This window comes from Gymnoscopelus braueri (assembly GCF_963280865.1).
Source record: "Gymnoscopelus braueri genome assembly, chromosome: 22".
NCBI lineage: Eukaryota > Metazoa > Chordata > Actinopteri > Myctophiformes > Myctophidae > Gymnoscopelus > Gymnoscopelus braueri.
This window is the reverse complement of record NC_137624.1, coordinates 31,922,505-31,950,101: the sequence shown is the minus strand read 5'-3', so window position 1 is coordinate 31,950,101 and position 27,597 is coordinate 31,922,505. Positions and strand designations below refer to the sequence as shown.

The window sequence follows — 27,597 nt, the reverse complement described above, 5'->3', positions numbered from 1 at the left end:
AGAGAGAGAGAGAGAGAGAGAGAGAGAGAGAAAGAAATTGACAGAGATAAGCAGGCAGACAGACAGACAGACAGACAGACAGACAGAGGGAGAGAGAGAGAGAGAGAGAGGGAGAGAGACAGACAGACAGACAGAGAGTGAGAGAGAGAGACACACACAGGCAGAGAGAGAGGCAGAGAGACAGAGAGAAATTGACAGAGAGAGATACAGACAGACAGAGAGAGAGAGAGAGAGAGAGAGAGACACACAGACAGAGAGAGGCAGAGACAGAGAGAAATTGACAGAGAGAGAGAGACAGACAGACACAGAGAGAGAGAGAGACACGCACAGAGAGAGAGAGAGAGCTTTTGTCATAAACAGTCATTATAGTAGACTAGAGGGAGAAATCAATGATGTCATTCTCAACAATACCTTGCAGATCTTATAAGTCCAGAATAAATGAAGTCCACAGAGTCCTATAGAGATGTGTTATAGAGGTGTCTGTCAGGTCCAGTCAGAAGGTTGTTGGTTCTGTTCCCTTCTCTCAGATTCCCCTCCTGCTCACAACTCTCTCCTCTTCACTCTGTTCTGCAGCCCCGGCTGCAAGTTCAAATCCATCACACCCACTGCAATCCGTCATTAGGAAGAGGAGGGACCTGCTCTCTCTCTCTCTCTCCCCCTCCCTCTCTCTCTCTAGCTCTCTCCCCCCTCTCTCTCTAGAGCTCTCTCTCCCTCTCCCTGTATCTCTCTCTCCATGTCCCTCTCTCTCTATGGGCATTTCATTATCTCTCTCTCTCTGGGCATACACTCATTATATCTCTCTCTGCGGGAGAGTGCCTCTCTTTCTCTCTCTCACACACACACACACACACACACACACACACACACAATATTGCAGTATACTGTATATTGTCTTTCTTAGCTGGTCTCTCCCTCTTCAAACACACACACAGCCTACACACACACACACACACGTGTGTGTAGGCTGTGTGTGTGACTATCCAGCAAGTCAGTAAATTCACAAGGCTGCTGAACAAGCGGGGCTTAGAAATGCAGCACTTTGTCTTGTTCACATGTTTTTGTTATTTAGATTTGTCTCGCCTGATTACAGTTGTTGAGAATGTTATGCAGATAGCGTGCTGTTTAGACAGATGCTAGGTCTCATGTTTACCGTGGTGCAGTATCTTTGAAGCACTGCTTTCTCTATGCACGCAATTGTGTGACTATTTACCCAGTCGTTTGTTGAACAGGGTTCATGTAATGTACTGATCCCACACTTATAAGTCACCCTGTCTGGATATGAGAGCATCTGCCAAATGCCTATGGTAAATTGACATAAAAGCAAAAGACACAAGTACAAGCCCTCTTTTATTTTCATGACAACATAGTACATGATAGCTGGCACCATGGTGCCTGTAAACCCTCTAAAATATTGGATATCTTTTATCAGTAACCCCCACACATTCAAATGACATCACTATAAAATACACTGGAACTACATTTAAAACATGAATACGAAAGATAATCATTACTTAGTGTCTTATATTTCAAATGTATTTTTTTGTGTATTTTATAAAATTATAAATTATCTATCTAAATTAAATCTACTAAAACTCATGATCCATAGCTACTCTGTAAGTCAACTCTCGCACTGAACCCAAGTCATAACAAAATAATGATGACACTTTAACTGTCCACAAATGTCCTACAGTATGACTGATTGCTCTCTGGAGGGGATTGGCGAACAGTGAAACGAAACTCAAGTTAAGAAGGGTAACGGATGATTTGTGCATGTTGCACTGTGACACGTTGTGAGCTTGTAAATCGGCAATTTTTGGTGCGTGATACCGGTGTGTGACTGAGTATACAGCAATCTCTCAAGACAGATTCTGCTAACAGCCGAATCTGTCAGCACCACTGCCCTAAACATGTAGTGTTGTTGTTAGTAGGAGTAAACACAGAAGCACCCAGGAGGAAGTGGACAAAGAAAGGGGAGGAGTCAAAGCGACTTCCTGTTCCTACACAAAAAAGCAGCTGGTGGCCCCAGAGGCAAAAATAAAGGAAACCTAAAATATTTTTTCCCCCTTTATTTTACCAATTGGGTTCCCACTTCCCAGATTGGGCGAACAGTGAAATGAAACTCAAGTTAAGAAGGGTAGCGGATGATTTACGGCGTGCACCGGAAATAACCAACTTACAAGCTCGCAATGCGTCGCAGCGAGACACGTTGTGAGCTTGTAAATCTGCTATTTTCGGTATGCGACACAGAGTATACAGTACATGAGCATAAGAAGGGTGACGATAGAGGATTGAAGGAAGAAGAGCGGTGTGTCAGAATTCATCAAACAGGTCCTCTGCACAGGGGACTGTTGCTGGCAGAGGATGCTTCTGGGGGGCTGGCTGCTGATTGGCTGCTGCTGCGCTGCTGACAACCTGGGGGGAGCTCCTCCTGTCCTGTCTCTCTCTCTCTCTCCTGAGAGAGAGAGAGAGAGAGAGAGAGAGACACAACACTGTTCAGTTAAATCCTGAGTCTGATTAACACAAACATACTGACAACATTACCCAGTGAGAGAGAGAAAGAGAGAGAGGGAGTGAGAGAGAGAGAGACAGAGGGAGAAAGGGGGGAGAAAGAGAGAGAGAAAGGAGAGAGAGCAGGAGGGAGGGACGGAGGGACAGAGAAGGAGAGAGAGGGGGGTGGAGAGAGTTAGAGGGAGTTGGAGAGAGTGAGAGATAGAGTTAGAGAGAATTGGAGAGAGAGACAGAGTTAGAGACAGACAGTGTGTGAGAGTGAGTTGCGGAGACATGAGAGAGAATTGGAGAGAGACAGATAGAGTTAGAGACAGACAGTGTGTGTGAGAGAGTGAGTTGCGGAGACATGAGAGAGAAAAGAGAGAGAGGGGCGGGGGGTGAGGGGTGTAAGGGAAAACAGGTCAGCGGACTAATGAGGCACGTTTACAGCCCAGCTTTTCTTTTGAGACAGGAAGTATATCATGTGGCTCACAGGGCCCAAGACTGGAACCACATGGGCATGCTTTATAGTGTGTGTGTGTGTGTGTGTGTGTGTGTGTGTGTTGCGGATTGTGCAATTTTAGTTGGGCTAACATGACATGGTCTTCATCAAGTGTTTATGATTATACAGCGTGTTCACATATTCACAGCTCAAATAAAAAAACGATGTCGGAGCGGCAGACATGTTATACCTCATCTATTGTAACGGTCCCGACCTAATTAATGTATGTTCTGGAATTAGAAACACACAGTTTCAAAAGGTTAAAAGAAGAGAGTGAAGAACATGGGATAAAAGTGAAGTGAAGTGAGGACATTGAGGTAAAGATGGATTATTTATGGACAAGAGAGAAAATAAACAAACAGGATGATGAATGGAATCCAACAGTGGCAAAAGTCATTTCCTTGCACCTATGGGTGCTTGGATTGACATGCACAAGGACACTTTTTGCACCATTGGGTGCGTGGACTTTGCTAATGCTAACACATCACAAGACATCATTTGCACATACATATGAATTGTGGCATTATTTCCGCAATGGAAATAAGCTGCTGGCTTCTTTTTTTTGTGTTTTATCCTTTTGAGTTTTGATCATGGTGAGACAGTGTATGTATTTTACATATAATTGTTGTCGGGTAGAAACCTCTCCATATTTTAACCGTTTGTGTTTTTTTTTAAATCAGCGCCCCACTTGATCACACTACAGCATCACACAAAAGTATCAAAAGTAGCAGATCTGCAAGCTCAAAACGCAGCGCCAAGCGACCCGTTTTGAGCTTGTAGATCTGCTAATTTTGCTGTTTTTAAAAATGTTATCCTGAAAAGTAACCGTGTTGGACATGTGGGGTTTCCACCCGACAGAGACGATTATGTTTATTATCAATAAAGGGGTCAAAATGAAGTCAAAGTCAAGCATAATATACTGACCTGTAAAATGCAACACATTTAATCAGTTAAAACCTTAATACTTTGTTGAGTGGGGTCCCCCAGGGGTCTATACTTGGGAACCCTCCTGTTCCCCCCTCTATACAGTACCAAATCTGTTCGGCGAAAATTGCTGATCTTGCGACGCGTTGTTGTGAGCTTGTGGAATGTTCGCTTGAACTGCGGGAATCGTGTCGCTCTACTCAAACTGCCATTCTGTGGATGTGGTCGTGGCAACATCAGCCATCATCACCAGTGTGTTTGTTGAGCAGTTTACAAGTACAATTTAGGCGTTTAAGCAGACGCTCTTCATTTATTCAGAGCAAATAACAAAGTGCGAAATCAGAGTAAGCAGGGTTAAGCGTGAACCCTGGTAAACAAACAAAAGGGTCAATGGTCCCATTAGTAGAGTGCAAATAAACAGTGTAGTGTCTCAAAAGAATCTCTAGGAGGCCAGGTGAACATCAATCCTTAGCGTCTGTCCAAACAACATGCTATCTAAATAACATTCTTTCTGAACATTTGTGGTGCAGCAAAATAATAAATCTAGTGACCAAGCAACCAACATAGATCTGCATAGCATATGTCACAAAAGAGCATGATAAGTGTAAAACAAGTGACCACAGCGTGTGCTAACTGGAGACAGATAATTATCTCTCTCTCGCACTGAGACAAGCAAGCATCTGTGTCATTTTAAGATTTCTTTGGCTATTCAAAAATAGCAGATAAAATAAGCCCTGTGCTGTGCTATGAGCTTGTAGATACAATTTTTTTTTAAATCTTGACAATTGTGCAAATCTTTAAATATATATATTTTTAAGGTGAACATTTTTAACTCCAATATTTGCTTCTGGGGGGTCCCTGGAACAAAATATTTTTGAGATGGGGGTCTGCGGCCAAATACATATAATTTTGGGGGTCCTTGACATGGAAAAAGTTGGAGCACCACCCATAGAGCAACATAATGTTAGGATTTAGAAAATAGATATGTATTTGGCCGCGGACCCCCATCTCAAAATGCTTTGTTCCAGGGACCCCCCAAGAAGCAAAGATTTGAGTTGAAAAATGTTTGCTTTAAAAACATATATATTCAAAGATTTGCACAAATGTTCATGATTTTTCAAAAAATAGAAGATCTACAAGCTCAAGACAAGTAGTTTATTGTTGATGTGTGTGGATTTGCTAAGGTGCTATATGATGCAACACATGTGAATGGACTAGAAATTTTTTTAATATAGGACCCTTATGTATAGGTCGCATGTAAACATTATGATATTTTTTTACTTTTCCTGCAAACCGTTCGTAGAAGAAATAAAAACAAAACATTTGCAGAGACTTTCAGGTTTTGCTGGGGGTCCCCAAGCAAAATGAGTTTCACTAATCATTTTAACCACTTTAACCATTATGTTATACGTTCTACAAGCTCATAGCACGTCACTTCGTGCCACACTATGAGCTTGTAGATCTGCTATGTTTTGAAAAATGTGTGCAAATCTTTTTTCTATCTATTTTTTAAAGCAAACATTTCATAACTCAAATCTTCTGGAAGTCCCCCTGGCACAAAACATGTTTGAGATGATGGGGGGTCCTGCAGCCAAATACATATCATTTCAAGGTCCTTGTAGACAAGAAAAGGTTTGAGAACCACTGGTTTACGGGTCTTCCCCTGGACTAGGAACAGAGAGAGGGAGAGAGAGAGGGAGATCATTATCTGTCTGTTTTACCATCATGCTTCAGGCCGCCACCAAATTCAAAATGTTATTTTTATGGCGTCCGGTGTGAAAGCACCTCTCTCTCGCCGACCTTTCTGACGTGGCCACGCACTGAAAGCAAAACATGCAGGAGAAGAAAGACGATAGGGTAGTGGGAGCAGTGTGAGAATAAGAGAGGATGGGGGGGTGGGGGGTAGGTTAGGGCCCTGGGCTTTCTTTAGTTTAAATCATTACCAACTGTATGACAAACACTGCATGCACCACCCCAACCCACCCCCCTCCTGGAAGCAGTTAAGAGGAAACAAGAGATGTGTGCAGCGATGGTGGGGATGGGGTTGTGTTGAAACACACTGCTATATAGGAGACCACCAGACTCTCTCTCTCAAACACACACACACACACACACACACACACACACATACACACGGGAGAGAGAGGGGACGTGAGGTGAGCATTGTGAGGAGTGACCCCCAAGAGGTGGGGTTAAGCTCCTAGACATGGGTCATATGAGCCCCCACACACAGAGGAGGTAGTCTGGTGACATACCACAGGCACAGGCTTCCCCCCCCCACCATCATGTGTTAGTTTATGGGTTTCAAACAACAAGAGGTTGTCACGACGCGATGTCTGTTATTTTTTTTATTATTGTTACTTTTTCCCCTTTTCTTTTTGGTGTAAAGTAACTAAGTACATTTACTTAAGTACTGTACTTAAGTACAATTCTGAGGTATTTGTACTTTACTTGAGTATTTCCAATTTCCAATACTTTTACCTCTCCACTACATTTCAGAGGCAAATATTGTACTTTTACTCCACTACATTTATTTGAAAACTTTAGTTACTAGTTACTTTTCAGATATAAATTATGATATAATGAAACATACATTAACCACTTTAACCCTATTTTATACAGAGGCTATTTGAAAATAGTCGATCTACAAGCTCAAAACTCGTCGCATCGCGACGCGTTTTGAGCTTGTAGATCTGCTATTTTCAAATATTTAGTACTTTTACTTTTGGTACTTTAAGTACATTTGAATTCTGGACTTTTATTTTTAACAGAGTATTTTTATATTGCAGTATTGGTACTTTTACTTAAGTAAAGAATTTGAGTACTTTTTCCACCACTGTATATATATATAGTCAGTCTCTGTCAGGTGTAAAACCTCATATGCCCAAAACTGTTACTTTTCAGGATTCAAAATTCTAAAATAACAAAAGTAGCAGATCTACAGGTTTAAAACGTGTCGCTTCGCGCCGTGTTTCGAGCTTGTGGATCTGCCACTTTTGATAGTTTTGTGTGACGCTTGCAAGTAATATGATCGAGTAGGGCGTTAATTTAGAAAAAAAAAAAAAAAAAAACGATGAATAGATGGACATAAGAGGTTTCTGCCCGACAACGATATGACAAAATGCCATTAAAGCAAGAATGCATTGATATTACAAGGAAAATGTATTTTTGGATGCTTGAGTAGTTTTTTTTAAAGCAAGTACTCCAGCAACTTTCACTTGTAGTTGACTGAGGTCGAGTACTTTGTCTGCCACTGATGAGCCCCCCCCCCCCCCCCCCCCACAACCACTGTGCTAGTTTATACTTCCAAACAACAGGGGTTTATTTTTCAACCAATCTTGACAGTGTGATTACATCTGGGGCTTTCACATTCATAAATCACTTCTCAAAAAAGGCTCAAATTAACCCATTCAATCCGGGAACGCATCTGTGTCATTTTAGATTTCTTTGGCTATTCAAAAACAGCAGATATACTAGCTATGAGCTTGCAGATCTGATATTTTAGAAAAATCGTGAAAATGTATGCAAATATTTGAATATATATATATTTTAAAGCGAACATTTGTAACTTAAATCTTTGCTTCTGGGGGTCCCTGGAACAAAACATTTTGAGATGGGGGTTCGAGGCCAAATACGTATCTAGCTGAGTGACCCCCATCTCAAAAATGATGTTATTCCAGGGACCCCCCAGACGCACAGATCGGAGTTAATATTTTTTTGCTTTAAAGCATATATATATATATATCTCAAAGATTTGCACTCGTTGCTGCGTTATGAGCTTGTATATCTGTATCTATTTTTGAATAGCCAAAGACATCTTAAAATGACACAGATGCGTTCCCGGTCCCAATGTCTCCCTCAAAAAGCTGGCTGCATCCATACACGCCATGCCAGGTGCGAGGGGCAACATGCCATCCCCTGGAACCCGAATTGATGGCCCTGAGGGAGATTCAGCTCCACATCATGCCAGACCAGGGAGAGCCAGCCAGGTATGAATCGTGCCACTCCGACCAGTGGCTCTCAAAGTGGGCTCTGGAGACCATCCAGGGGTCCTTGAGGGGATTCCAGGGGGTCCCCAGCAAAATGAGGAACAGTTTAAAACCCTTTGTATTGTTTTTGGCTAGCTGATCTACAAGCTCAGGCGTTGCGATGTGATGCGCTGTGAGCTTGTAGATGTGTTGTTTTCTGGAGAAAAAAAGGCTGACAAATCTTCTCTTAAGTATTTCCCTGGCGCGAAATATTTTCAAATGGGGGGGGGGGGGGGCAAATACATATCAATGAGGAGATCCTTGACATGATGTTTAAGAATCACTGCTCTAGAGCAGGGGTCTTCAACAGGGGTCCGGGACCCTCAGAGTTACAGGAGGGCCGCCAAATCTTTGTGTGATAGGAATGTTGTGGTTAAATGTCTGAAAATACACATTAACATGAATCCAACAATTTACACAACACTGATGACAGTGTTGTCAAACAAGTCTATGAAGCTATCTATGAAATCTATGAAAAAGTTTAATCTGCAACACAATTTTATAAAAGGGTCCCTGCTTCATCTCTCTCTCAGCTAAGAGGTCCTTGGCCTGAAAAAACCTTGAAGACCCCTGCTCTAGAGCATTGGTTCTCAAAGTGGGGTCCTTGGGGGGATACCAGGGGGTCCCCAGCAAAATTAGTTAATAAAGCGTCACAATAATTTTAACCATTTTATCCATATTTTATACTTTGGCTATTCAATAAATAGCAGATCTTTTTTTTTTACTTTTAAATTTTTATCCCGCGATTTTTGTAACCCATTTTTTTCACCCGGTGCCAATTTCCTAAGTGATCCTGGGCACTACACCAGCCCTACACCAGTATTACACCTGTCACCCCACAGTAGGGAGGCCAGGGCCGAGCTCATGCTTCCTTCAGGCATGAGAGCCAACTGACCTTCTTGTCACCTGACAGGGGGGAGTTTCCCTGGTTGGACGTAGCGCGTGGAAGGAACACGTTATTCCAACCAGTTCCCTTCCCCTCCATCAGGCGCCCCGGCTGTCATGGGGGAGGCGGTATAGTGACCAGGATTACTACATGTTTTTGTGAGGGTATTAACTACCCTAGGAGACACGGGGAGAACATGCAAACTCCACACAGAGTAGGCCCTTTCGCCAACCCCACCTAGGGTATGGGCGCTGATGACGCGGAGGAGAAGACACGCCCCCAGTGCCCACAGCGTCCCCGGCGGGAATCGAACCCAGGACCTTCTAGCTGTGAGGCGACAGCGCTACCGACTGCGCCACCGTGCCCCTTTAATAAATAGCAGATCTACAAGTTCAAAGCACTGCGAACTTGTAGATCTGCTATTTTTGAAAAATCTTGAAAATGTCTGCAAATCATTATTTTAATTTTTTTTTAAAAGGCGACCATTTTTATCAAATCTTTGCTTCTGGGGGTCCCTGGCACAACATGTTTTCAGGTGGGGGTGTGCGGCCACATGTATATATCGATTTGAGGGTCCTTGGCACGAAAAAGTTTGAGAACCCCTGCTCTAGAGCGATCCAACAACATCCAGCCACAAATGCTGATGTGCTGCTTGTTATTGTAGCTGGCACTAGTCTGGGTAATGGCCATCCCTGCCAACCGCTCAAAGCAGCTGGGGATGTATGGCACCACTTTGGGCCATCTGTGTGTGGTACAATCACTGGCACTCTGACCACGCCGGGCAAAGGATATTCATTCTCTCTCTTGGAAAAAAAGGGGACTAGAGGAGGTTTGATCCAAAAACAATGTCAGATTGAGACATGCCTTGAGACTGTTTTCTAAGTAGCCCCACATCTAAAACAAGACATTGGCAAATGAGAGTTATATGGGCACAAGGAGGCTAGTATTGTGGGGGAATTGGATTTGGAGCAAATGGCAGTCAGAGATCTCTGAGTGTGTGAGTTTGTTAAATAGATATACACACAGGGACGAAACACACTTTGGTGCGAGTGAAAGAACTAAAAAACAAGCATGAAAAAAACGTTGCATAATTGTTTCTTTGAGACTGATAGCTGACTGGGGGCTTTCTGGGACTTGAACACAGAATTAGCCACTGCTGCCAAGACAGAAATAACAATATTTCAATAAACAGCCAAGTGAGTTGAATCGATAAAAACAACACCTGGATGAAATCACCCCAGTTAACAGATCCACCGATGTGAATCCCAAACCTTTTCCAGCTCCAGACCCATACATTTGGTGTCTTCCCGGGACCCAAACTTACCAGGGCAAAAATACGTTATAAATTAATCATTTCATTTCCAACGCAGCGAATATAGCTGCTCTTCAAGCTCACAACACATCTCATCATGACACGCTGCAGGCTATTGTTTTTGTTGTTCTTCTTGTAATTACTCTATCTCTTTGTTTCGGGTGTTCTTGTCAAATTGATGTCGGGGGACATGTTCCGTAATGGACTAAGTTCTGTGCCATCATGAAGTGGAGGCTTGATGTGGGATTGTAGAAGTTGGGTAAAGAGCAGCACGATGCAGTCTCTGAAGCATGGGTCTTCCACATAGACGAAGGGAACCGTCACATGACCCATTGGTTTCTACAGACCCCGATTTGAAGCAACTTTTTCGGCAAATTCAATCTTGGAACCATCTTGGAACTTCCGGTCCAGAAAAGTAACCCACAGCTAATAGCAGGTTCTACCGTCCACTTGGTCGGTAGAACCAGCAGAAGCCCTAGAAACATACCTTACTTTATCATAAATTTCTAAATTAAAGGGACCATAATTTACTAGACGCATATCATGATAAAAATCCAGCCAAAACCTCATTCACTAGAATGAAGTAAAAATGCTTCTGCAGCCAGCAGGAGGGGAAATAGCGAAATCTGCTGGGCCATTAATTAGAACTGCATGCTAATAATGACTTCCTATTTAGCCTCAAATCCAGCGGAGCTTCCTTGCCGCCTGGTCTTCAACAGTGGGTCTGGGACCCCTAGGGGGTCCTCAGAGTTACTACAGAGGGGCTGCTAAATATTTGTATGATAGGAATTATTTATGTATGTATTTATTCATTCAAACAATGCAAATGTCTGAAAAGACACATTAAAAGGACAATTTCATCCATTTTCAACCGATCTTCATATCATTGGTTCTCACTAACGCTAATGGTAACATTTCTTTCTACTCGGTCTGTGTCTCAACGGCGGAGGGCAGTGGATACTTCAGAAACCCGCCTACCAGTGACATCATCGTTAGGCAGGGTTTTAAAGTTAAAGTTAAATTTTGTTTTTGTATTAACGCGAGAACAATGGCTTCCATTATAGCAAGCTAACGTTCCACAAATAGAAAGCCTGCCATTTCTATTAGCTTGGATTCCCCATCGATGATGTCGCTGGTAGGGTGGATTCTGAATTGTCCACAGCTCTCCTCTGAGAGACAGAGTGAACAGACAAAAATTGTGCCATATTATAATGAGCATTAGTGAGGACCAATGATATCGTTGCTGTCAGACAGAAATCTCCAAATTCTACTTTGTGTTTTTTCGTAAATTAACGCCATACTCGATCATACTACAGCGTCACACGAAAGCATCATAGTAGAAGATCCACAAGCTCGAAACTCGGCACAAAGCGACACGTTTTGAGCCTCTTAAGCCTCTTATCAAGTTACAAGTTGGAAAGCTTTCCCTCTAAAAAAAAAAGTTGAATTTGCAACACAAACGTTATACAATATACTACATGTAGTGGAGGTCCAGGCTTTCTCTCTCTCTCTCTCTCTCACTCAGCTAAGGGGTCCTTGAAAGACTTACCCACCCCCCCTCCGAGGGCTCATCATGTCCATCTGAGCAGCAATCAGGTGGGTGAAGCTGAAACTGACCAATAAAGGTCTACCTTATTTCTTACCTGGTAGTTTCAGCCATTTTGGTCCCTTGCCAGCATAAGACCTGCTAGGTCTGGGCTCCTGGTTGCGTGCGGAGGGGGAGTTTACATCGTCCTGTATGGGACCACTGGTTTCCATGGCGACGTATGACGTAGGAGGGAGGCTTGGATTATCATGGACCAGGGTGGAGGGGTGGGTGGTTGCTGAACACCTGGGTACACAGCTGGCAATGGACTCGTTGGCTTGCAGGGCAGAGACCTGGGCTTCTACAGCAGCACTCTGTAAGAAGCAATCTCTTTTAACATCGGTGCCAAAGTAAACCAGCGCACCGGGGAACAGGTTGGCCTGGTACAGCGTGGCTGACGATTCGTCCAGGATAGTTTTAGGCGGAACGGTGAACAGATGAAAACACAGCCGAGGGTCCTCCAGGTGACCCTTCACAAAGCACCTCAGGGCGGCGACCGTTTCCAGAGGTCCGAAGAAGCCCTGCAGAACGTGCCTGTCCGGGAACTGCACCCTCACGACCGCTCTGGGATACCGTTCCATCTTCTCCTTCATCCGGGCTTCTCTTTGGGTCTTCGTCATCAGAGGAGCTTCCTCCAGCCCTCGCCTCTCGCTCTTCAGCTGGGCGAAGCGCTTGCGCACGTCGTCCGCCGTCACTTCAAAGAAGTCGTCGGGCAGGTCCTGGTGGCGGCTGTTGTCGTCGTGGTCGTCGTGGGGGTGGTGAACCCAAGAGTCCTGGTGGTAGACCAGGGGTCGCCTCTCCACCGGCTCCCCAAACTCCTCCGTCTGGCCTGCCGTGGCTTCGGTACGCCCGAAAGAATTACCCAGGGCGGACAGAGACGAGAGGGAAGATGATGATAACGATAGTGACGAGGAGGATGGCCGTGGTGCTCCCCCTCCCCCGAGACGCTGACCTCCACCAGAGAAGGGGACAACAGGGGGGGTGGGAGGTGCCAGAGCTGCAGAGATGGAGGAGGCAGGTTGGTCAGTGGAGTCGAGTACCAACGGCCCCGCAGCTTGCTCTCCATCCTCTACCCGTGTGGAAAGGGCCTCAGGCCACACGGCCACCTGTTGTTTCACATAAAGTGTGTCGGTGGCAGCAGTAGGGGCGGACCTTGGGTCTGGCAGGGTCTCCACTGCACTGTCAGGATGGGGAAGTTTGATTGGTATGTGTGCCTCGCAGCCAGGGTGCAAGGGGGCGGGATCAAGGGTGGGTGGGGTTTCTTGGGCTAAAGGCATGGCTGGTGTAGGAGACATGACATAGGTTTCCATGACATCGCCCTCCTTCTCCTCCTCCACTGGGCCTTTGTTGTTCTTTTTGACCGAGAACCTGATGACGGCACTGCCTCCCGTTAGTCCCAGAGACTTCAAAGTGGTCGTTTTCAAAGCCTCCTCACCTCTCACCTCGTCTCCCATGTAAACGCAGACGGGAGTGGCTCCCGGTCCACACTGCAGCAGGAAGTGTGCGAGCAGGTCCCAGAGGTTCTGTCCGCAGGGGAAGGAGCCCTGCAGTCGCGAGCCGTTCTCCATCTGGAGGGCGACGCGCACCTCCTGGCTGTCGCCGGGAGTCTGCCTCCTCCTGGCGCTCGCGACCATCTCCAGACTAGCGTTGTTGGGCAGACTGGCGAACCTCCACTGTAGCGTCAGGTCCAAAACGTTCCTCTGAAACTTCAAACCGTGATCGTCGGCGTTGAATCCATGCTTTCTGCACACATCTTCGAGCACCTGGAATAGAGGTGTGTTCGCTGACACTTTGACCGTCTGTCTTCGTCCGTTTGGAGTGAGAACTGTCACAGCTGTGCTGCTGGCTGACATTGTGACGTGAATGAAATGTTCTTTAAAAAAATGTAATATCTAATTTAAAAAATAATTTAGATTATTATTATACTTTTACGGTTAAGAAAACCAAATGTTTTCTCACGAATGGGTCTTGACACTATGTTTGGGAGACACTGGTATTTCACAACCTGCTCTCTGCGAAGTCAATGAATGAACTGGAAGGGCTCCCTCTGTGGACCGCAAATCTCCACCAGAGAACCGCTGACATCATCAGTATGATGTCATATAAACATGCAAATATAGAGTTACACATATCTTCATATTTGGGCAAAAAAACGATCAGTGGTGGATCAACGAGATTGTGCATTTGAGATTACGCTAACCCTAACCCTTATATGGGCATATACTGATGACATCAGGGATCTTCATATATGGGCATAAAAGGGACACAGGCAGGAGACAGACAGACAGACACACATAGATATCTCCATATATGGGCATGATAGGGACATAAGCAGACAGACGGGTCCTACGGTGCTATAGAACATGCATCGTTCCGAACTTGCATCATTCATGAGTAGGCCTGTACCCAATGGGCACCAGTCTAGAATATTCAGGGTATTTATAGTACTGGGCCTGTTGGCCAAGGTAATCTATGGCTCAGCTCTCTATGCATCACAACGGTGTGGTACAGCGAACGCTGTACTACTCCTGATGCTCTGTCCTCCCCTCACTTATGAACAAGACCACGGACTCCCATCTCAAAATATTTTGTTCCAGGGACCCCCCCAGAAGCACAGATTTGAGTTACAAATGTTCACTTTAAAAATATATATATTAAAAGATTTGCACCCATTTTCACGATTTAAAAAAAAATAGCAGATCAGAGAAGTTCATAGAGCGGCACTCAGTGCCGTGCTATGAGCTTGTATATCTGCTATTTTTGAACAGCCAAAGAAATCTAAAATGACAGAGATGCGTTCTCGGATTGAATGGGTTAAAAAGAAGAAACAAAGAAAGCTGAAATATGACACACTTTGAGGTTCACATGCCCAGGCAGCAGCAGAAGCTTATTCACATTTTACAAGCAATAAAGACAGAGGTGAATATGATAGTCCCTTTAGGTGGAAGGCTATAAATGACATCTGCCCTGAAGGTGGACAGCTGGACATTTTTCCATGAATCCGGCAAAAAACAGGGACAGGACTGAGCGCTACTCCTGAAGCCAGATTGTACACAGTGTGCAATTGTAAAATGGCGATTGATCCATTGATCGAAATTGCGACCAACTCTACCATTGTATTTTTTGGTTTTGCATAATTGTTTCATACGAATAGCTTTAGCACAACATGCTACACATAAAAATAGCAAATTAATAACATATGAATATGAATATGAATTAATTTAGAGAAGATGTAAAAAAAAAACACAACTTTTGGTTACTTGAAAATGTATGACAAAAGTTTTCTAATGAAAATGTTTTGGTTACAACCACACCAAGCTGCTGTATTGTGTTGTGTGATGATGGTAAGCAGGGGCATCCGTTGGTGGAAGTAGACTGAAGATCGTGTCGGTATTTCTGTCCCAAAAATCCAAATGAAGCCGAACATTAAGATGACATGACGACATTCCAACCGTCCACAATGATGAGACGGCAGAACGAAGACACGCTACAGCTAAAGACTCCCAAGAGCGTTGCTTCTGAAAGTGAGCGGATTGTTGGGACAAAAATGCAGATCAATCTGGAGCAGTGATTGAGCCTTCAGAGCCAATCATACAGCATGGTCCAAACAGCAGGCAGCACAGCAACCCCTCTGGTCATCTTGTCTGGAGAAAACCAGCGAATGCCAACTCGCCGAAGCCGTTTCAAAGTTTTCTTTTGTTTTAGTTGTTTGCTTTTTCTCCCCAATTTAGTCCTTATGCACTCGATTCCGCCCCACACACACTTTGTGTGTTGTCACTGCTGCTGTATCCGAACTGACTCAGCTGCCAGTGAGGAACCCCCACCGGGAGGACGTAGACTAGAGCCTTCGCCCTACTCCTCCCGCCCAACACTCCCCGCTGACAGGTTCCTCCCCCCCCAGCCCGTAGGAATACGTGACAAATATCACCCTCCCCCCTAACACAGGCCAATTGTGTTACGTGTAGACGCTCGACAAAGCGTGTGTCTTTCCGTGTGTTGCAGAGTTAAACTAGAAAAAGTGCTCCTCGGAGCACAGGTCTCCGCCAGGTGAGGTAAGTTATTCTGGCCTCCTGGTGGCGCTATAATAGGCCAATGTGAAAAGGGTGCCAACCGTGCCATTTATTCTTGCATTGACACTGCATTCATGATTTGAGGCATTTTGTTCCAAAAATGTGTTTTGCTAAATTAGACCTGCTGGTGGCGCTATAACAGGCCAATGTGAGAAGGGTGGCATTTCTTCCTCGGCCTAGTGGGAATGTGCGTGTGAAATTTCACGGAAATCCCAAGCTGTGTGTATACTTTGAGGCTTTTTGTTCAAAACGGACCAATCCTGCAAACTTTGGAAGCCAACCTTAGGCAATGAGGATGGAATATGGGAAATCGGACAGATCCGTGTTGATCACATGACTATAGTGATACTGTGTACCGATTTGCATGACGTTTGGATAACATTTGTAGGAGTAATATTAAAAAATGGGTTTTGCACAAATCGGCCTCCTGGTGGCGCTATAACAGGCCCATGTGAAAGATTTGGGGCAGAGGTTCTGAATTGGCATCCAGGGAGTGTGTGTGCACAGTTTCGGAGCGACCGGGCCAACGGTGCCGGAGATTAGCTGGTGACAGACGGACACACACACGGACGGACGGACACACACACGGACACACGGACGGACGGACAAGGGGTAAAACATACTCTCTCGCCATGCCTTCGGCCTGGCGGAGACAAAAATCACTGCTAGTTTACCCTAGAGACAGTGCTTCTCCTTAAGCTGAATTCACACCCGCAGCAGTAGCAATTTTCCCACTAAATGGGAAAAGGTGTGACACACCCTGACGTCACCTTCATTTCAATGCACATACATATAGTCCATGCCTATTTTAGACCACATCACACTTCTGGTTGGTTGTCTACCGCTTGGTTTTCCTTCCCACACAGCGACAGCAGAAAAAGTTGTACTTTTCTCAACTTTGACGCACCGCTTTTTTGCGGGTTTCCGCCTTGCGCTGCAGCGGGGAAAAGAAAGCAGCGGTTGCTCCTCTACCTTAGACAATGCATTGAACCTCCCCGCTTTCTCAGAACGCAGAAGCGGAAACACGTTCGCTGCTGGTGTGAATTTGGCATTATGCCCCGACTGAAACAAAGTGGTGTGAACTCGTCTGTAATGTGATACAGACCATCATGCAGAATGTTCTTGTGTCTTTGTTGTGTGTGTCTTCTACCTGTGTTTCCTGCCTGTCTCTGTCTCTGCACTCGGTCTCTTGGCCTCGGGGGGGTCCGTGGCTCTGAGGTGATGGATGCGTCGCTTGCGAGAGGGTGCCACGTCTGTGATGTCACTCAGGCTCATCAAAGGGCTATGGCTACGCACTCCTAAAGACAACACCAGAATCAGTCAATATAGCATAGTCATTCAGTCAGTCAGACAGACATACAGACATTCAAAAAGCCTAAAAAAACACTTTAAACATGGATTAAAGCTAAATAGAATAGAATCTCACTGCCAAGTTCTAATCTGCCACATGTGAAACAGCTTGAAAGCAGCCCCCCCCCCCATCCACAAACACTAGTGCTGTGTTTCCTAAACAATATCGTATTATGTAGAATTATGATGTTTAGGAATTATCATTCTAAACGTATTGTTCTTGCTGTTCTAAATACAGACAACAAGTTGAAGAAATTGCTGATTGAGGCTTTAACCTTTGCTTTTATGATACAAAACACTAAACACACTCTTTAATCTATTCTATTGCTAGTCAGACCAGTTCAAATCATCTTTAATCTTAAAATAACTAATAACCGAAAATAGCTGATCTACAAGCTCACAATGTGTCGCAGTGCGACACATTGTGGGCTTGAAGATGTGCCCCCTCCCCCCCACATCTCATAATATTTTGTTCCAGGGACCCCTAGAAGCAAAGATTTGAGTTAAAAATGTATATATATTCAAAGATTTGCACACATTTTCACGATTTTTCCCTCCCAAATATAGCAGATCTACAAGCTCATAGCACTATGAGCTTGTATATCTGCTATTTTTTAATAGCCAACTAAATCAAAAAATGGCACAGATGTGTTCCCGGATTGAATGGGTTAAACCAGGGGTTTTCACAGTCTGAGACGGACTAGTCTGGCATGGCCAGCCCTCCGATCTCGCTCCACTGCAGAATGGAGGGTCTGGAGAAACTCTCTTTGGAAACAGTGGATAGAAGGAGCCAGCAGGTCACTCGCTGGGGCGTGGCTCAATTGAGTGGTGATAGGACCAGAGTCTGTTTCTGTCTCTATTTTGTTTTGTTTTTTTTGCCAACCGTGTGCGAGGAGCCAAAATTAGATCAAACTATTTACCAGCAAAAATGGAAATATTATGTATTATAGATTGGCTATTTTCACAATGTTTGCCTCTTTCTTACATAATATTTGACAATTTGGCCAATTTGGAGGCGATTCGTTAAAAAAATCTAAATCCTAACAGTTTTTTGAAAAAAATCTAAAAAATATTTTTTCACGATTTTTCAAAAATAGCAGATCTACAAGCTCGTAGCGCGGCACTCGGTGCCGCGCTATGAGCTTGTATATCTGCTATTTTTGAATAGCCAAAGAAATCTAAAGTGACACAGATGCGTTCCAGGTATTAATGGGTTAAAAAGGTCTTTAAAAAATCATTAAATTGTCACTTTAGAAATGTGCAGATACCCTGTATTATACTGTATGTTGGTTTGTTTACTGTCGAGTGAGAAAACAATGTTGCACATTAAAGCTAATCATCTGGGGACCCCCCAAAATAATTTGGGGACCCCCCTGGGGAACAACTGTTCTAGACCACTGATTATTGATGTTTTGACCGCTATTTGTCAAAAAGTGCAAGTTGAAATTTGAAAAACATTGATTTGATGAAAGTTTCTATAAGAAAACATGAACACAAATAAATAAACACAAACTGTTTTGATGGGTTCGATTTAAATGTATTAAACTTCAATATATGAAAATAACTTTCAACTTCAATTTTACAATTATGTTTATGTGCATTTATCGAAGGCCCATGGCAAAATCAGTTGTAATTACTGTGTGCACACTGAGCCTGAAACATTATAGTCAGGCCACAAAGTCCATCAAACTGACTAGATTGTGTGTTTGTGGAGCGGTTCTGTCGGCTGCCAAACTGCATGGGGTCTAGATTTGGCGAGACGACATTACTGGAATCCAGCTCCCAGCAAAAATGTTCACATATTTTTAGAGAGTTGAGCTGTTTAACCCTCTCAATCCGGGAACGCATCTGTGTCATGTTTAGATTTATTTGGCTATTAAAAAAACTAGCAGATATACAATCTTGTAGATCTGCTATTTTTGAAAAATCTTGAAAATGTGTTGATATACCACTGATAAAGCAACATACTGTTAGGATTTAGAAATCATCTTTAGATATGCATTTGGCCGCGGACCCCCATCTCAAAATAGTTTGTTCCAGGGACCCCCGAGAAGCAAAGATTGGAGTTACAAATGTTCACTTAAAAAATATATATATTCAAAGATTTGCACAAATGTCCCATGATTTTTCAAATAAATCTTAAAATGACACAGATACGTTATCAGTCTCAATGGATTAATGAGATTGGCCTCAATTTGTCAATGTTACATGGGGATAGATTTTGGTGCAGGGACAACAGAAGCCTCTTTCCATTGTCTTAAGGGAACGACCCCTCATCAAATGAACTGTTGATCAACAAAGAGGAATGCTGATCTCACATGCAAACTCTTTCAATATCTATATTATTTTTTTTTGGGGGGGGGGGGGGGTCATGCTGTCTATGAACAAGCAAACAGTAAATCGTCTCTGTCGTGGTGTAAACCTCATATGTACAAAACTGTTTTTTTATTTAACCACTTAAGCCCCAACGACATGCCCAAAATAGGGTTAAAAAAAAATCAGGAAACATCCACTGCATAATTGCTGATGTGGTGAAATAATGACAGATATATCAGTCAGACCAATATATGGGTCGGGGCAATATAGTGGACACTAGTGCACCTGGGTTAGCCACAACTTTGTGTAAATCTCACTTCTGCCATAAGAGGTAGCATTACATGTATTTGGCCGCGGACCCCCATCTCAAAATATTCTGTTCCAGGGACCCCCAGAAGCAAAGATGTGAGTTTAAAATGTTCTCAATGGATTGAGGACCCCTTAAGAACCACTTTCTCTGTGGAACGGCTCCTAACCCCATACTGCACTGTCTGTGGCCCCTAGCTGCTAACTGCTTCAAGGTAACATTCCCCAGGGCTGGTTTCTGAGAAAGCGTGCCTGTGATGTGAGCTTACACACACACACACCTGCATTGTTTGTGTTAGATTAGAGTCCAACCTCTATAGATAATAACAGTAACTAATAACGTAATGTTTTTCTGTTCATGGCGACCAGCTGTCCCTTTCACCTCCTGTCCCTCCATGCCTGCCCTGCCACGTTCTGAAAACAGCTGCTTTCTAAACCAGGCATTTTTAATACATAGCAGCAGCCCAATGGTTCTCAAAGTGGGGTACAGGGACCCCCAGGGGTCCTTGGAGGGGGGTTCAAGGGGGGTCCCCAGCAAAAGCAGTTAATATAGCATCACAATAACAAAAATTAACACTTAATCCATTTGTATGTTGGCTATTCAAAAATAGCAGATCTGCATAAATTATGCAATTCTTTTTTTTTAATTATTATTATTTTATTTTTTAAGATTTATTTTTGGGCTTTTGATGCCTTTATTGATAGTGAAGTGAAGTCAGACAGGAAATGGGGATAGAGAGGCAAAGGCCGCCGGGAGCGGGACCCGAACCCGCGACAACAACGCCAGGCTACCCTGGAGCCCAGGCACCCGGACCGCCAGGCCAGCGGCCCGGGCCTACATGCTATTTTTGAATTTGTATCCTGAAAAGTAACATTTTTTTTCGGAGATACAAGGTTTCCACCCGACACAGCGACAACATTGTTCGAATGCAGGAGACACAGAGATAGATGGCAGGTGACAGCAGCACACATGTTGTTTGCCTCTCTCTCTTTTCATCACCTCCCTAATTGCTTCCACACAGACACCAGACCAAACCACATGAAACGAACACAACTCTCAAATCAACGCAACATGGAAACAAACCCAATGGCAGGAAAACAAGTGGCAGCTAACCTTGTAGAAATTAAGCATTTTTTTATATACTGTATTGCTGTGTCTTTCCTGTTTGTCACATTTGCTGAAAACTGTATATATCAGTGGGGTGCATACCGCCATTCCGACATCCCACCATTCCGACATACCGCCATTCCGACGTATCACCATTCCGACATACCACCATTCCGACATACCGCCATTCCGACATTTAGTCCCGCCATTCCGACAGTCCATAAATCCCAAATTCATTTTCATGGCTATATATATATATATATATATATATATATATATATATATATATATATATATATATATATATATATATATATATATATAGTTAAAATTACATTATTGGATATATATAAGGGGTGGCTTTAGGCAGGCTGGCTGGCTCCAGGCAGGCTCTAGGCTGGCTCTATAGGCAGGCTGCCTGGCTCGAGGCTGTCTAGATTGTCTAGATTCTTTCCATGCCAAAGTGACTGAATAATAATAATATTAATAAATTAATAAATAAATGCTTTCTATTTGAAATAAATGTTGTATTGTCTCTCTCTCTCTCTCTCTCTCTCTCTCTCTCTCTCTCTCTCTCTCTCTCTCTCTCTCTCTCTCTCTCTCTCTCTCTCTCTCTCTCTCTCTCTCTCTCTCTCTCTCTCTCTCTCTCTCTCTCTCTCTCTCTCTCTCTCTCTCTCTCTCTCTCTCTCTCTCTCTCTCTCTCTCTCTCTCTAAATGGCCAAAGCTGAGCAGCTTTGGCTATTTTCTATGGAATGCCAAAGCTGCCGTATCTAGATATAAATACATAAATAAATAAATGAATTTATTTATTTTAGGGGCGTGGTTCTCACACAGCAACTGACGTAGACGGAAGTGAAATGAAGGGGCGGGGCCTCCATCTAAACTAGCTTGCGGGGGCGGGGTTTTCCAAGAGCTGGCGTGGGATCCATAATAACGCGGCATGGCGACCAGCTTGTAGATCTGCTATTTTCAAATGGCCGAAATGTACACACACACACACACACTCACACAGTTTGGGGCAAACGCTTGCCCTAAAACATGATTTACTATTCTGTCCCTATCGGTACGTAACTCGGACGGCGCTGAGTAGGCTCAAGCGAACTTCGCAACGTTCGGCACGGCAACTCGCTCGCTTTAGCTCGCTCGGTGGTGCCTCTCGTGGCTCAAGTTCGCTTGAGACTGCGCGCCTCCGTCATGGTTTTGTCCATAACCAGTGGTGGAAAAAGTACCCAAATTTTTTTCTTAAGTAAAAATATCAATACTGCAATGTAGAAATACTCTGTTACAAGTAAAAGTCCTGAAATCTAAATGTACTTGAGTAAAAGTACAAAAGTATTGGCATCAAAATGTACTTAAAGTACCAAAAGTAAAAGTACTAAATGTCAGAGTCACATTTCACAAGTTCAAAAAGCATAAAACATCTTTTCAAAAATCTACAAGCTCACAATGTGGTTACTATATGTTTTGCAATAATAATCAAAATCTACAAAGTAACTAGTAACTAAAGTTTTCAAATAATTGTAGTGGAGTAAAAGTACAATATTAACCTCTGAGATGTAATGGAGTAGAAGTAAAAGTATAGAAATTTGGAAATACTCCAGTAAAGTAAAAATACCTCAAAATCGTACTTAAGTACAGTACTTGAGTAAATGTACTTAGTTACTTTACACCACTGTCCATAACTATACTTTATCGGCAAAAAAAAAAGGTCAGCGGTTTTCATAAAAGGAGCATCAGCATTGGGATTCAATCACGTATAGTTGGGGTTGAGAGTCCAATGTTTAACGAGCGCGCCACCGTTCCAGTTACGAGATAAGGTTTTCCGCTCTATTAGAATGTGTTATCGAGTGGATTCCTTGTTTCTTTGGTGTTTCGACCAGGCGGGCCGTCCCGTTTACATGGTACATGTCCTGAGTAGTGATCATAAAGCAATAGGGGTAAAATAATCTCCATTAGGCACTTTACCCTTGTCGGAATGGTGGGACTATTCCCAAAATGGAACATTCCGCCACTCCGACACAGTGAACATAACTTTGTCGGAGTGGCGGAATGTGTTTTTTTATGGATGGTACCACCACTCCGACAATTAGAAGTCAATGTCGGAGTGGCAGCATGTCGGAATGGAGAGTGAACCCCATATCAGTGGTTCTCAACCAGTGGTCCGAAGACCACCAGTGGGGGTTCCCACGGTCCCCAGCTAAATGATGGAGAGTTGGTAAATGGTTTCATTTTACGCTCTCAAGAGTTAAATTATTGTTAAATATCTGCATTACTTAATTTAAAAGAAGTCAATTAAGAGAATGTAGAAGAATTGTGCTTTTGATCAACGTTTGCCTGTTATCTCTCCTATGGTACCACTGACACTTCAATACAGCATGGAATTATGGACAAAATCTTATCCAACGATAACAAAATATCCTAAGTTTTGGGTCTGAGGGCTCTATTCACAGGCCAAAAATTCCCTGTTAAATCGGGATAATGGACCTGCGCCGCCCCAATAGGTTATTCTAGCACCTGCTCTACCCGTCACCATTATGCCGACGCCGTTATTTGCGCGTGGAGGTGTGTCCGTGGGCGTGTTGTTGCTATATCCCCCACATTGCAATTCTACAGACACACATGGGTACGGCTTGGGGACGGGGGATAGTGGATTCTAGAAGCACCCGCTGGTTTATAAAATCACCCGTCAAGTGCACACAGACACTACAATGGCTTTGTGCGTTGGACCATGAGCCGTGTTGCCAGCCTTGGAGAGAAATAAGCAACCGCAGTCGCAGGTCTATGAAAACAAAAAGAAGCAACTCTAAGGCCACATGAGCACTTCAAACTACTAACTAGAGCTTTCATATCCCCTAAATATTTCAGCCCGGCTCGACTAATAATTGACAAATTAGACCCAGCCCAGCCCATCAGTCATTTTTCTAAAGAAGCCTTATTTCTCATTAAATCTTGGTAATATATGAATGATCTGTGTGTGAAATGCGCTCTTTCTTTATACAAACCCATGCTCGCTCACTCTACCGCAAATGCCTCTCTCTCTTTGTACAACCCCATGCTCACTCTACCGCAAATGTGCTCTCTCTCTTCATATAAACCGATGCTCACTCTACCGCATATGCGCTCTCTCTCTTCATATAAACCCATGGTCACTCTACCACAAACGCCACCACCACTCCCAGCGGGGTCATTTTGATTCTATGACGGCTGCCGTCTAGTTATCATCAGTGCCAGTGTTGTGAGGAAAAACAACTAACGGTACGTTTTAACAGCGGGCGACTCTCGGGCGATCACCGGCGACATCGTCCAAAAGATAAAGAAAATCCATCTTTTCATCGCCCATCGCCCTATCGCCAGTAGACGCCGGCTCTCATAGACTTTCTTTATCTTTTGGACGATGTCGCCGGTGATCGCCCGAGAGTCGCCCGCTGTTAAAACGTACCGTAACAAGCAACCAGGTCTAGGAAAACCAGCCCAAAAGAAGCGAGTCAAGCGACTATGGGCCACATGAGCACTCTAACATATACATCAGCTATTTGAAAATAGCAGATCTACAAGCTCACAACGCCTCCCATGCAAACGCTACGTTCATGACCCCCCAAAATAACCATATTTGAACTGGGGACCCCCCCATTTTGTTTGACTCGGTTCCACAGATAAATATTGTGAAAATAGCAGATCTACAAGCTCGCCAGGCGTTGGGTGCTCCATTGTGGTCTCGACCCACAGGTTGAGAACCACTGCATTAAAAGCTCCAAGCAAGTTACATGTCTAGTAGGCTATGTTGTTGACCACGTAATGTAATGTTTTTGGTTTAGTGATAGGCTACTCCGTGGCGCGCGCGCGCCTCATTGTGCTGTCCAAAATAACAGATCTGTAGCTGTCGACACGACATGATGCAGCGCCGTTGATAGCTTGTATGTCTGTTATTTTGGGTAGGTATAGGCGACGCACATACGCATCGCAGCAATGTGTCTGGATTTGAGAGGCTTTGATTGATGTAAACTTAAAGTTTAGCTCTGTTCGGGATTACTGAACAAAGGTGGATGATGAAAGATAACGGGGACAATATGGATGTAAGTTAACTTTAATTAACTGCGTCACTTCAGAGGAAACTATGGAGCAACTTCAGAGATGTTTACACACCCCTGGAATCCATTAGAACGGTGGAAATAGAACGATAACAGCCAACGTGAGTACATACTGTAGGCTATAGACCTTTCCTAAAACTGTCCAATTTATTATACCCATGTGCTACTGTTTGTCTGTGTACCACGTAGGAGCGTTGTCGCAACATGATGTAATTAATTATTTGGGAGCAGCCAGTGTGTACCAATAGTATACATATTTTAAATGGCTTTCATATACTATTCCGGATCTGACTAATATGACAAGCTTATTGTGAACACAATAGGCTACAAATTAATATAAAAATGTATTTGGATAAAATAAAAAAAAAGAAGGAAAACAAGCCCAATGTGGCTTATAATAATCAGACCAGGCAACAGTGCAGACAGGTAGATAGGCTAGAGCATATATTGGATCGGGATGACGGCTAGCGCAGTCTTCTCTTAAAGGCAATGGCTTCTGGCACGGTGATTGGTTTTATCATTGTAACGCCCAAACCACACCTATGCATAATGTAACGGGTAGCTCAGGTGTTTGGCGGGTCACGGGGGTGCCATAGAATACCGAATTTTGCGGGGAAACGCCTCTTGCCTAGTCCTTCATCCCTAATTAGTGGTTTGTTCAAATCTGGCTCTGAATAGAGCCCTGAGAGTCTAAATCTCATCAAACGGTCCGCGGCTCAAATGCCGGATAAATAAATATTGGATACCCTTGATATGAAAAGGGTTGAAAACCACTGGTATATATCATAAATTAACCACGTTCAACCTGGCAAACAAATACCAAAACATTTAAGGAAAATCCAATTCCCCCTACTCCACTCTCAGGACAGACACACTCTACCTACACTAAAAGGTATACAGACTCTGTAACCGCTACACAAACACATTAAACACATACCTACACCACAAAATGACTTTTAACTACAGTACTTAGACCCCGGCGTCCCCCTCCCCCTATTTGGTCCGCTCTGACTGGCAGCACACCACCGGTGGCTGAGTCATTGTCGTGGCAACGGAGACAACACAGGAACCTGTGAGATTTTCCTGTACACCCGGTTTTTGGGTGTACAGCCGGTGAAGGACAGAGTGCCAAGGGAGTCGGAACAACGCACATACATCGCCAAGGAGGCCCCAGTCCTGCGGCTCAGCTCCAGTATATGGAGGACTATACCATGAGTAATGCCTGGCTTTACACCTCAAGTCCACATAAGGGTTGTGTGACGTCCGTAATTCCATTTAATATATATATATATCGTCGTTGTCAGGAAGAAAACCTCATAGCTCCATATTTCAACCTAAATTCATGACCTACTGCTTCATCATACAAGAGTGTTGCACAAAAGTAGTGAAAATAGCTGTTGTACACAAGCTCACAGCGGCTCGCATTGCCAAGTCGCTGTGAACAAGTAGATCGGCTATTTTCACGATTTTAGATTTTTTTTCACGATATATATATTTTTTGCAGATCTACAAGCTCAGCGTGTATATCTGCTATTTTTGAATAGCCCAAAGAAATCTTAAAATGACACAGATGCGTTCCCGGTCTTAATGGATTTAACTGACTAAAATGGACAGTAAATAGGGAGATCACACCGAGATCAGTGGAAATGAGGCGTTAACAGTTGGTTTGTGCATCGTGTTGTGTATCGAAAATAGAAAGTAGATACAAGTAAAGGGGACAATTCCAACATTGTGAAAGAAGTCTAATTTGTGGAAGACAGATCCATACAATCCAGACTCCTTTGGACACTGGCCCATAAACTCTCTTGCATCTGAAGGACTAGAGTACACTGGATGTAAACAAATGTAATAATCGGCTATTTTCGGAGTGCAGCGACATCCGCATGCAACCAAGCATAAAATAACTTTTCTTAGTACAACTGGATCTCTTCTCCACTAGTCCCTCTCTAACATTTTCGTCTAGTTTTTTGTTTGTTGACAAAATTGTCAATATATTTAGTCATCGTTTTAGTCATCATAGGTTTTAGTCAACGAACATTTCTTTGGGTCAAAATTGACTAAATGGACACAGTTTTTCTACGAAGGTCAGGCAGTGAATCAAACGATATTATCTGACACCCCTACAGGTTCTCAACCTGTGGGTCGGGACCCCCATGGCAGTCCCCACATGATCTTGAGGGGGTCCCCAGATGATTTGCTTAATGTGCAACATTGTTTTCTCACTCAACAGTAAACAAACAAACATTGTGAAAATAGCCTACCTACCTTGTAGGTCGGCTATTTTCACAACATTTGCCTCAACTCATACAATTCCAAGTGATAGTCAGGGTGGGGGGTCCCCAGTTGAAATTGGATTATTTTTGGGGGTCCACGCTGTTCAAATATGATTATGTTGGGAGGATCACAGCCTGAAAACAAGTGTGGGAACCCTTGCTATAAAGCTACAGGTTGAGGTCTGATTTAGTGCAAAGTAAAAAAAAGCCCAGTTACTGTCTCTTTTTATTTGTATGTATTGGTGTTTTGGGGATGAACAAGAGGCCCACTACTCAGCGTTGCATAATACTGTGGTGACGTCATGGTTGGCTCCTGGGCAGGAATAATAACACCCGTCAACCAGTGGAATCCCCCCCGAGTC

General features: G+C 43.7%; 2 protein-coding genes across 2 annotated transcripts in view; both read right to left on the bottom strand.

Annotated features, from left to right (window-relative positions):
* Window positions 1–1,346: 1,346 nt before the first annotated feature.
* LOC308078617 (DNA repair protein XRCC4-like) overlaps window positions 1,347–27,597 on the bottom strand; it is a 47,368-nt gene continuing 21,117 nt past the window's right edge. The window contains exons 7-8 of the mRNA XM_080419860.1: window positions 16,945–17,092; window positions 1,347–2,452 (exon numbers count right to left, since the gene is read on the bottom strand). Coding sequence (XP_080275986.1) covers window positions 2,311–2,452; window positions 16,945–17,092 — 290 coding nt within the window. The 3' untranslated portion in view covers window positions 1,347–2,310. The remainder of the gene's footprint in view (window positions 2,453–16,944; window positions 17,093–27,597) is intronic.
* On the bottom strand, window positions 11,772–13,680 carry LOC308078602 (tether containing UBX domain for GLUT4-like; the record flags this gene model as incomplete). The annotated part of the gene is made up of 1 exon (XM_080419841.1): window positions 11,772–13,680. Exon 1 carries the CDS (start codon window positions 13,575–13,577, stop codon window positions 11,772–11,774), a length of 1,806 nt encoding a protein of 601 aa, XP_080275967.1. The 5' UTR covers window positions 13,578–13,680.